General features: G+C 40.8%; 1 protein-coding gene across 1 annotated transcript in view; it reads right to left on the bottom strand.

The window, feature by feature from the left end:
* LOC137241836 (uncharacterized) overlaps window positions 1-12,773 on the bottom strand; it is a 514,945-nt gene that overhangs the window by 316,756 nt on the left and 185,416 nt on the right. The window contains exon 9 of the mRNA XM_067769217.1: window positions 883-1,703. Coding sequence (XP_067625318.1) covers window positions 883-1,703 — 821 coding nt within the window. The remainder of the gene's footprint in view (window positions 1-882; window positions 1,704-12,773) is intronic.

The raw sequence follows: 12,773 nt of genomic DNA on the forward strand, positions 1-12,773 counted from the left end.
GTTTTAAAATTTGTGCTGTGAGCTTTGAGCATTGACTTTGACCTTGGTTGATAGTAGAGATTTTTGTATTCCATTGGCCAAACTTTTCTTTCCTTCTGAACAGGTAGACCATGCATTGCTTTAGAAAAACCTAGGCTGACTCCACATTTCGAAATGTGTGGGATTCTGTATATTCATCTTTGATGCTCGACTATTCGGAGAATATAATTAAGATCAAACTATATTTATTCGTGCATTTGTAAAAGTCGCACGATTCGCTAAATAATTGGAAGCCAGCGCTTCTTTAGATTATGAGGTAAAGTAGTGGACCATTAAATTGTCCAAAGGCACTGCCTCATAACTGAGACGAGGCCTAACAAGCCGAACCAAGGTTAAAATATATGCTCAGCCAGACAAAAAAAAAATGCTTTCGGGATTTGTGGTATAGGTATGGGTGTTTCGTTCCCTTTTGAAGTCATTGCACTGTTTTCCTTCACATTTATTTCATATCGAATCAAATTCCCTGCAAGGAAATGTCCACAAAATGAATTCAATTCAAATCTGCATAGCAATCTCCATAATAAGGCTTACATATCCGTTTGTGCCACAGGGCGTATGATTGATATACCACAATTATTGTCAAAGAAATGTGATAAGCATGGACACATGGACTTGAACTATGCTACAAATGTTAATAAATAAATATACATACATACTATTGACTGAATCGCAGTGTGCGGATATGAGTGTGTTGATGACTTATATAGAATGTAAATTTGTACGTGTATTTGTATGTAAATGCAATTTGAGTTATGTCAATGTCAACAACGGTAAGTCATATTAGTATATGGGGTACATAAGCTAAAACCGGATATGTGAACGAGAGTGAATTTTGGAGCTTACCGCTGAAGGCAATCCTCACGTCCGGCTAGCGCCAATTTAACAATATCCGCAAATACCGGAATCACAACCCAATCATTTGGCTTTGTCACTTTTGTAGCCGCTGTTGCTTTTGCTGTCGCACTAACATTGCCAATACCACCACACATTCCTGTTGTTGCCGCTGTTGTTGTTATATTACCACTTGTTTCTTGTATTGACGTTGTTGTTGGTGATGTAATTATTTTTCTACTAGCACCACCCTGAGCGCCACCACTACCACTACTGCTCGTTGTACTTGTATTGCTGCTGGTGTTGCCAGCATTGCCGTTGTATATTGTGGTTGATTTTATTTCTGTTGTTGCTGATGCCGTTAATATTGTTGCTGTTGCTTCAATTGCCTGTATGCATTCTGCATTAGCCACAATAGCAGGGGCTTTGCCATCACTAACACATGTAGAATTAACTGTTTTCATTGACATGGGAATACCTTGAACTAGCACAGGCGTAACTGTATCACCAACAACACAAACAATTTGCGTACTATTTATAGGTGTTGTTGTTGTCACTTGGGGTTCTAAGGTCATTGTGGTGCCATTTATTGATGTCAGGTTGTCAGTTGTCATAAACTTTGTTGTTGTTTTTGGTGGTGTGCGATTTGATACTATTAACCCTGTTGCTCCATTTGTAGTTGAAATAACCTCATTTGCTGCTGTATTACATGCATCAGTCTTTTGATGACTCTCGTTCAAAATACTGGCTTGTTTATGCCACAAATCGCTATGTCCCTCAGCATGTCGTTGCATGCAATCCAATTGCTGACACGTCGTTTGTAATTTGCTCCACTAAAATGCACATAATAGAAAACAGGGAAAAAGTTATTTTAATAAAAAAGGTTAGAAATGGTATGCTAATGGAGAGTGTGAAAGAATGGCTGTCAGATAAGTCAGAGTTTGAAGTATAAATATTAGAAGGGGTCGATTTGTAAAGTATCAAAACACATACGCAAAAAAAAGTTCAAAGAGTGAACTATTTGCCACCTTATGGTTGTCACACCCGTTCTCCTTAGCACTGGCTCCAGCCAAGCAGGTTCTACTGCTCCGGAGCAGCGGGGCCTTTGGGTTAATTTCATCCCGCAGCCTGCGATCCAGCCAGTGAAGTGAGGGTATACGGAGTCCCAACATCTTGCATTAGTGTACGATATCGGAGTGGACGATGTTGAGCGAACTGAGTGTAAGGAGAGCTGCCATGACGCGAACCACCCTTGCATTTGAGAGGGCACCGGATGACGCTCGCCCACGTCCAAACTAAGTGAGGGTGGAAAGCCGCTTTATGGCCATCCAATCTCTTTCTCTCAGCCCTCATGTGTTAGTTAAAGTAACTACCATTGTGTCTTAATAATGCACTGACCCTCATCGCTCTACGAAGTCTGGCTGGCTAAGAAGAAGCTACCCTAAATGCTATTACGGCAAGGCAAATTATCAATCTCCCGTCCACCGTATCCGCTACTAATATGCGCTCCGTCGCCTTCCAGCCGCTGTTCGTCACACCGTTACTGCTGCTTGCTATCATATCACCACCATGCTATTGCTGTGCTGACAACGCCATTGCTACGAATGTTGATCGGCTTCCGACCTTCTCACCGTAGAAGTAATCTGCGATTCCGCCCGCTTAAAACTACTGCGTCCATCGAATACTACTAATCCAGACTACTTCACCCTCTCGACCCTCCTCGTATGGAAAGCTGCTGCTCTCATAATATCTCACGCCGTCTTTGTGTATTTCTTCGTTCTTAGCGCAAAGTTATTTTATTCTTATTAAATGGGATTTAGTGGAACTTTTATTTGACCCCGGATTGATCGAGTTTACCTCAGTCTTTGAAAAAATATACCTCTTAACCAAAAGAAGAAAATATCAGTTCAATCAAATAGGGCAACAATAAACCCAGTTAAAATAAAAGAAATTATCTCTTCTTTATTTAAATAGAAGGGTAACGGAAAGAATGGTTCCTTAAATTCGGGATTCATTAACAATGAACTTCCTTTCGTTTCTTCGAGTAAACCGGTGTATATGTGCCATCTCCATTCCGGCATATCAACAACTTAGTGCGCGCCGCGCTCTATTCTATCGCCATTTCGAATTCCCTCTTCTATCTTGTGTTGCTTCAGTGATGCAAATCAACTAGTTTTCCTCACGATATTGGGACAGCTGCAGTTTCCTCCCCAATCTCTGTCTCTTAGAAGTATGCGTTTTGCACTAAATAAGCCGATGCCCTCACTTTTCTTCCAAGGAACTTTTCCTCCTATATACCGGAGGATTGCTGACAGAAAACTTCATGCAGCGATCTGTCCTATTTCATGCGTCCTATGGCTCTCAAGCACTGTACAATTCATAATACTATCTTGCCGTTTTAGAGGGCCTTTTTCGTATATATCTCGTATCCTTCTCAACTGCTCTCCCACGTGCATCAGTCACTCCATTCCTCCAAGCTTACTGCCGTCACGCTGCTCTTGTTTTCCTGGTCAGAATAACCACAAGACGCATAATATTGTGACGAATATTAGCATCACTAAGCTGCTACTAAATAAGTGCACAACAAAAATAAAGCAACCACACTTGTGTACATGAACACTTAAATCATCATTTATACATATACATACATCGAAGGCGACGAGAGGTGAGATATCTCGTCTCACACACACACATTTAGTCATCAGCCGAAGTAGTTACTCACACATACACACACATACAGCTCAATTACCAAGCATGAGGTACAACTGTTCGCAAAATTACTAGACCTTAGGAAAAATTTGTGAACAAGGAAACCGAGATTATAAAAGCAGAGCAAGCTGAGTAATAATTATTCAGTTTGAGTTAAACGCGCTATTAGTTTTGAAGTGAAGTATAATTGTGAAGTACTCCCAAAGTAATCTAAATAAAGACCAGTATAAAATACTGTATATTGTAGTGATTTATTCAAAAGTTTAGCGATTCGAACGTAAGCAGAGGGTGCATAAATAACCAGGATTTCCCTAAATTCGTTACAATATTCTTTCCCGCTTGTGTCACCATTATCGCTGTCTCTTCTTTATTTATATTCCTCAAAAGTTTTGAAGTAATTTATGTTGGGCATTAAGCGAAGCAAGCGCCTCTTCGCAGACGAGGCTCTGGTCCAAGTACGTCATGAAAGGAGGGGATTGGATGACTTCGAAATTTCAACCTGCTCATATCAAATTGGTTCACATTTTGTGCTAAGGATACGAATGCGGTTATAAGCTTTGGTTATGGCTTCCAGCTTCTGTTACAATTTTGGATTCCATTGTCTTTTTGGCGATTTTGCTTCAGTTTCGATTTCCGTTTCGATTTCTGCACTGATCTTGACTTTATGTTTTCAGTTTCGCTTTCGATATTGGCTTAGACTACGCCATCTGTTTCGGTTTTACTTTCAGCTTCGATTTCGGTTCACTTTTCCCCCACGAGTCCGAATCCGCTTTTGGCTCCAGTTTTAGTTACAGCTACAATTTTGAGTCGAATAAACCTAATCAGTCATTCTAATATACATCGAAAAGTATTCCAAAACGTGCTCATGAACGTTTGTATTTCCATAAACATTTATGACTTAAGTTATTTGGCAGTAAATGAAAAGGTATGGAATAAATCAAATTTGACAGCGCGTTTTTTATGATGATTTTGTGGAAAAATTTATTGCATTTCTATTTCTTTTCTATGATTTTCCATTACTGATCATCCATTGCAATGCATAAAATTCTTATGTTTCTTGCTAACGTGCAAAAGGTCAGAAACAGTAGCGAGCACGAAAATAGCTATGGCAATTGTAATGGTATTTCAACAATTAAGTTCTTTTTTTTTTTAAGTCAATCGTTCAATCAATTTTTACTTCTAGACTAATATTGATTGGGCTGCAAAACTACACAATCGAAGAAGTCTGAGGCATCAAATACCAATTTTGAAATTTTTCGTAAAACTCTCGAATTTTCGAATTTTTCTAAAAAACGGTTTTGAGATTCGCTTGTTTAGTTCTAGTTACGAAATTCATGGATAATCGAAAATCAAAAGGAATAAATTATATGAAAAAATTTTATAAGAATTGCCACTGCTATTTTTCCGTTCATTGCTGTATATAGCATATATAGCATACATATCGTTCGCAATAGTGCAGAACAATATTAAGCGCTTCGGTTTAACAAGATAAGCACCATTTATATCAATCATCTAGTTTATTCCTCTCCCATCAATATCTCTCCAATAAGCCTCACGGAAATACGAGCTGAGTTGAAAGGGTAATGAAAATGTCGAGCTTAATGCAGACCTGTTTTAGAAAACCACTACTTATAATATAGAAATTGGGTCATTTTCAGATTACGGGCGATGCAAAGCTTGCATAAGCGCTTTTGCACATTCATCGCTTACGCATCTCTGTCTTAAGAACATTATTTCATTGCTGTTAGGTTAAGTCATAAAAAATTGATTTGGTTATAAAAAATTTTATGTTTGTTCTCGGAAATAGTGGTGTTAATACATTCATACATACACGCATTCTTACTTATGTGTATTACTGAACTTATAGAGAATCAAATCATATTTGTCAATCAAGAATTAAGACGTAAATTGCTATCGTCTTAAGTTATGACATGAAGAAAATGAAAAAGTTTATTATATTGGAGCGAACGCATTGGAATGAGAAAGATAAAGTGATGATGAATAAAATTACTAACTAATACATATATTAAATAACACTAACAAATACCAAATGGAATATTGACAAGTTCTTGATTAGATCGTGAAACATAGGTAGGTAGGTTGAGCTGGCCGGTCCGTGAAGACCTGACATAGTCCGTAGTGTTACCAGAAGTTTGTTTTAACGACCAAACTGAATAACCCTATAAAAAACCAGGACCTATGTTGTAAAATAAATCCGTCTTCTTGTAAAATACTAAACGCTTTCTAGGACTTAAGCCACTTGATGCTCCTAGATCTAATAGCTGTATCACTCTTAATAGCTGGAGTTTTAGCCTTGCAAACGCAGAGCGTAAGCACAAAACGTGCTCGATAGTTTCCTCCACCAATCCACATCTCCTACATCTGTTATCACTGACCAAGCCTAATTTAAAGGCATGTGATGCCGGAAGGCAGTGTCCAGTCAGAATACCCATCATGAGTCTACAGTCCTCTCTTTATAATGATATAAGCTACTTTGTTAATCAAAAGTTGTAACACCTACACATAATCTTGACACTTTACACAAGAAAGTTGGTTGGGGGAGGCGGGGTCTTTTGTCAAGAGCTAAATGTAAGCCGCAAGTTTACGTTGGCTGATCACTGCAGCGTATTCCAAGTGGAAGTTGCTGCGACTTCGGATCACTTAGCCCGCATCGGTTCAATTGAACCTGATGAATATGGTTGTAGGGATTACAACATTCCGCTTGCCACCTGCGATCCGCTCAGCGGAAAACACTTCTTGCAGAGTAGCAAGTACCTTGTGGCAGGAAGTGGATGGCAGGAGGAGGAACTGATCTGACCTTTACCAGGGCAGCTACCACCTAACTTAACCTAACCAACATATTGCTGACAATGCCGTGTTCATTAAATTTCAGATATTTTGGGGAAATCTCCCGACATTAAAACATAAAAATTGCCCGCTTTGGCAAACAACTTATTGCTCTTCACTTCTACATATAAGCAGTAGAAGTTGGTTAACGGTCTCCACCAAAAGCAGCGCAGGAAAACACCTCCTTGTATGATGCTTATATTTATCAGTCTAAGGAACGTATTCCTATCAAGCTCCGTGGTTATCTTTTTGCGATTGAATAGATTTTGTATAAGCTCTACAAGGCATGTAACTGATGTCCAGAAAGTACTTAGATTATGGAGGGAACACTTCTCAGCCCTCCTAAATGGAGACAACGATTTACCACACGGGGATGACGAGCCCGATCCCGCAATCGATGATGACGGAATAAATGTCCCCCCCATCCGATTATGACGAAGTCAGAATAGTAAGACCAGATTGAAAAACAACGTGGCAGCGGGCGCTGATAGATTGCTTGCGGAGTTATTCAAATACGGCTGCGGGGAGTTGATAAGGCGCATGCATCAGCTTCTTCACAAAATATGGGCGGACGAGTGCATGCGCGGCGATTGGAATCTAAACGTTCTATGCTCAGTCCACAACAAGCGGAATACTGCAAACTGCACCAACTATGTGGAATCAGCCTTCTTCGTATCAGCCTATTGTATAAAAGATCCTGTCAAGTGTATTGTGCGAAATATTGAAGCCCACCGTGAATCGACTGATTGGACCTTATCAGTGCGGCTTCAGACCTGTCAAATCTACCATCGACCAGATTTTCACAATGCGCCAAATCTTAGAAAATCCCGTAAAAAAAGAATTGGCACACATCACCTCTTCGTCGATTTCAAAGCCGCCTTCGACAGCACGAAAAGCAGCTCCCTATATGCCGCTATGTCTGAATTTGGTTTCCTCGCAAAACTTATACGGCTGTGCAAAATGATGTTGAGCAACACCATCAGCTCAGTCAGAATGAGGAAGGACCTCTCCGAGCCTTTCGAAACTAAACGAGGTTTCAGACAGGGTGACCCCCTATCGTGCGATTTCTTTAATTTGATGCTGTAGAAATTATACTAGCTGCAGAACTTAACGGCTCTTGAGCAATATTCTATTAAAGCAATTATTGTCATATCCTGATGACATTGATATCATCGGCCTAAACACCCGCGCCGTTAGTTCTGCTTACTCTAAACTGAAAAAAGAAGCGGTAAAGATGGGTTTGAAGGTGAATGAGGACACAACGAAGTATCTGGTGTCATCGAGCAAAGAGTCAGCGCATATGCGCCTTGGAAACCACGCTACGGTTGGCAGCCATATTTTGGAAATAGTAAAATACTTCCTTTATTTGGGAACCAGCACCAACACTAGCAACAACATCAGCTCTGAAATCCAGCGAGGAGCCACTCTTGCCAATAAATGCTACTTTGGACTAGGTAGGCAATTTAAAAGTAATGTCCTCTCTGGGCAAACGGAAATCATACTCTACAAGTTACTTATCGTACCCGTCCTGCTATATGGCGCAGAAGCATGGACCATGACAACTTTAGATGAGTCGGCTTAGAGGGTGGCCCCACTCCGATGGAAGAACCGGGTGGAACATGATTTAAAGCCCCTAGGTGTGACCAGTTGGCGCCATTTGGCAGAGAGAGAAGGAGCTACTGGCGCGCCTTGTTGGACAGCCATAACCGTTTAAACGGTTTAGCGCCAATTAAGTAAATAAGTGTACAAGGCATATGTCGACTCACATGCCGAAGTGATTGGCTCAGGCATTATAACTATACATAGGTCGCTGCACCCTTTAATAGTTTTTTATGAAACAAGATAAGCCTTGTATTTGCTTATTAAAAGCTCCATTTGAATGTAATACATTAATCTTATTTTCTCTTAAAGAGTCTACATAAAAATTGATATCATTTGAGGCAACATAAATTAGCGAACATACAAATTGCATTCCGATATAAGCAACTAAATGAAATGAACAATTTTTATGATGATAGTAAAGCATACGTTTGCGACATGAATTCCATCAACACGATATGCAACGCATTCATTTTTTGTTGATGCTGATGATGATTGGCAATGTTGAAATTGATGAAAGTGGCGACAAAGCGACCTCTTCGAACAATCGAACAAACAATTCCGCAGTGACAATAAGTGGCGAATAACAATGATATAACGGAGTAAATGCAGGATATGCGCATTTGTGTCTAGTTTAGGGTGGTTCAAAGATTTGCCAGCTAGAACGATCGTATCAAACTTTCTCACATAAATATGTAGCTTTTTCAAGAAAGCCAAGCTTTTATTGCGCCACAGCATTATTTTGTTGGTCTGAACAGGGTTATGAGTAGGCTTCAGCATTTCAAGCCAGAGTTATGTCATTTAATACGACTTTTCCAACTTTCTATGATCGGACGTAGTTCAAAGAAAGGTACTACCGTTTTGTTTGATTTCCTCAATGCTTTGATACATACACTTTTTTACATTTGAGTTTTTTATACTTTATTACTATTACTAGGTCTGGAAACCCTGCGCCCTTTGTGCAGATCCATTGTGCAAGACCTTTCAGCCTAATTTTGCATCTGGAAGCTTTTGATGTATCTAAGTACCTCTTCAGGCTTTTTAATCCATATCACATAGGGATGAAGAGTACCACCACCTAGTTGGGATAGTCTCTACCTAGCCAGAGTGACGCATTTGCAGATAATGTGTTCCAGCGTTTCATCATCCAGCTCACAGAAACGACAAATGTGGTTATCGGATAGACTTAACTTACTTAGGTGACATCGTACACCACAATGTCCCGTATAGTATCCAGTGAGAGTTCTTAGGTCCTCTCTGCTTAGATAAATGAGTTTGTCTGATAATATGGTTGCTGGAAGTATGAACAGTTTGGCCTGTCTTTGCCCTGGGCAGTCAATTCAGCGACGTCTGAATTGTTTAGTTTCCCTGTTACTTATACTTTCCTTGGTGTGCGCTTTTGAAAGTCCACAAAAGGGCTCTGGACCATAGAATGCTGCCATAGCACCCTGCTTTGCTAGGTAATCTGCATTTTCATTACCTTTATGTCCCTGATGGGAATCCATCTAAGAAAATAATGTTTTTGGCTACCAGTTCATTAAGGACTTCAGTGCAGTCATCCATAAGCTTAGATGTAACTGTGTAGGATTGCATGGCACGCAGGACCGCTTGGCTGTCAGACATAATGTAGATGTTCTTCAATGTTGGGCCTCTCCGCTGAGATTCTCTACCACATACTTCTATTGCAGGGATTTCTGCCTGAAATATGGCGGGGTAGCATACCATTGGTTTCGATTTCTTGAAGCTCGGCCCATAGATGCCAGCTCCCGTTTTCCCGTCATCGAATTTTGATCCATCCGTCAACCAGACCTCTGAGTGAGGGTCGATGTAGGGATTCCCTGTTTCCGAGTGGGTCCTGTCCACAATGGACATTTCAAAGTTTCATGAGATTCCGAGCTTATGGGATATTACGTAACGCAGTTGTAATGTATTCCTTAAACGCCAATATTATAACTAAACAAGCTTTCGAAAGCTTTTGGGTATGAACTCAAATGTGCGCCCATCACAGGTCTCGTTAAGCCTGATTGTTTATATATATCTGTATGTGAAGTTTGAGTGCAGCGTTGAGAAATCGCTTGTCTACGCAGCATTGATATTACCGAATGAATGATTATGGTGGCGTTTATGCAAGTGCGATGAGAAGTGAGATGGCCCTTGACAGAAAACACTTGTCACTGCAGCAATTTCAGGTCACTAGGGAATGACATAGATACATTCATGGATCTTTACTTATAGCAAAATACATCGCAGAAATTTGATTGAATAGATGCTGAAGTATAGGAAACTCACAGAAAATGTTGTAAGCGATTATAAGAAATGAAGAATTAAGCGACAGCAATGCTTGCTTTTATGCATGAAACGATGAAGCTTTAATGCAGTGATAATCTAAATTTAAACTGTGGTTGTTTTGTTAAGGATTCTTTTGCCGCGATGGTAGTGGTAGATTAACGAGCAACGAGGTAAAACATATGCACGCATATTTGTTAACTCAAAAAAGCATTTGCGAATATGCTATAAAATAACATTTTGTTATATAAGCCTATCAAATAATTATACTATGAAATGTGTATTGCTAATATTGCAAAGTTAGAAAATTATGTGTGAAAGTTGATGTCGAAACTGGAGCTGGAATATACCTAAAGAAACTGCTGCTAAGTCAGTTATACCGACTTTTAGATTCATGCAGTGTCTACCAGGCGGAGCTATATGCCACAGAGAGAGTTACCAGCCTGCTTTAAAATAGTAAGGTACCAGAAACCAATGAAACTATCTTTTTCAAGAGCCAGGCTCCCTCAAAAGCATTATAATCCAACGTGGTAAAGTCGGATTTCGTGCCAAGGTATCGAGTCTCGAGTCTTCTTTTGCTAGGTCCCTGAGCATACTCAGATCCAAGGGAATGAATTTGTAGATGAACTAATCTTCGAAGGATTTTAAAATGGACATAAGCAGCGGGCAGCTCCTTACGACCACCGGTGGGTACCTCCAGCATGTTAGGGGGTTTAGAATATATCTGCGGCAGGTATGCGGCGGCTACCGTGGTGTGATGGTAGCGTGTTTCGCCTACCACACCGTATACCCTGGGTTCACACCCCGGGCAAAATAACATCAAAATTTTAGAAATAAGGTTTTTCAATTAGAAGAAAATTTTTCTAAGCGGGGTCGCCCCTCCGCAGTGTTTGGCAAGCGCTCCGAGTGTATTTATGCCATTAAAAGCTCTAAGTGAAAACTAATCTGCCTTGCAGATGCCATTCGGAGTCGGCATAAAACATGTAGGTCCCGTCCGCCCAATTTGTAGGGAAGATCAAGAGGAGAAAATTGGAAGAGAAGCTCGGCCTTAAATCTATTCGGAGGTTATCGCGCCTTACATTTATTTTTATTTTTTTTTTTCTTTTTAGGTATGCTTGTCGCAAGTGGCTACTAAAATACCCAAATGCTTCATGGGCTTTTAAAGCGCAGCTTATTGCTAATCCAACCCAAATGCCAACCTCACCTTACTTACTTACTTAATTGGCACTTAACCGTATAAACCGGGTTATGGTCTTTCAACAAGGCGCGCCAGTCTCTCCTTCGCTCCGCCAACCGGCGCCAATTGGTCACACCAAGGGAGTTTTCCACCTGGCCCTTCTAACGGAGTGGGGCCACCCTCTACTTCTATTTCCATAGGCGGGTTCCGATGGAAAAACTTTCTTGGCAGGAGCATCATCTTTCATTAGCATAACATGGCCTAGCCAGCGCAGCCGCTGGATTTTAATTAGCTGGACTATGTGGATGCCTGCGTATAGCTCGCACAGCTCATCATTAAATCTTCTTCGGTACTCGCCATCGCCAACGCGTAGAGGTCCATACATCTTTCGAAGAACTTTTCTCTCGAACACTCCCAAAGCTTCTTCATCTGCTGTTGTCATGGTCAATGCTTCTGCCCCATATAGAAGGACGGGTACGATAAGTGACTTGTAGAGTATGATTTTCGTTCGTCAAGAGAGGACTTTACTTTTCAGTTACCTACCTAGTCCAAAGTAGCATTTATTGGCAAGATTTATTCTTCGCTAGATTTCAGAGCTGGTGTTGTTGCTAGTGCTGATGCTGGTTCCCAAATAAACGGAGGCTTTTCCTATTTCGAAGTTGTGGCTGCCAACAGTAGCGTGGTTGCCAAGGCCCGTATGCGCTGACTCTTTGCTCGATGACTGCAGGTACTTCGTTTTGTCGTCATTCACCATCAAACCCATCTTTACCGCTTCTTTTTCCAGTTTGGAGTAAGCAGAACTAACAGCGCCGGTGTTTAGGCCGATGATATCAATGTCATCAGCATACACCAGTAATTGCACGTTTTTAAAGAGTTTGGTTCCAGAGCGGTTAAGTTCTGCAGCTAGTATAATTTTCTCCGGCATCAAATTAAAGAAAGCGCACAATAGGGGGCCATCCCCTCTGAAACCTCGTTTAGTTTCGAACGGCTCGGAGAGGTCCTTGCCTATTCTGACTGAGCTGATGGTGTTGCTCAACGTCATTTTGCACAGCCGTACATGTTTTGCGGGGAAACCAAATTCAGACATAGCGGCATATAGGCCGCTCCTTTTCGTGCTGTCGAAGGCGGCTTTAAAGTCGACTTAGTGGTGGTGTGTGTCGATTCTCTTTCCAAGGGGTTTTCCAACATTTGGCGCATTGTGAAAATCTGATCGATGGTAGATTTACCAGGTCTGAAGCCGCACTGGTAAGGTCCAATCAATCGGTTCACGGTGGGCTTCAATCTT

This window comes from Eurosta solidaginis, chromosome 2 (genome assembly GCF_040869045.1).
Source record: "Eurosta solidaginis isolate ZX-2024a chromosome 2, ASM4086904v1, whole genome shotgun sequence".
Lineage (NCBI taxonomy): Eukaryota > Metazoa > Arthropoda > Insecta > Diptera > Tephritidae > Eurosta > Eurosta solidaginis.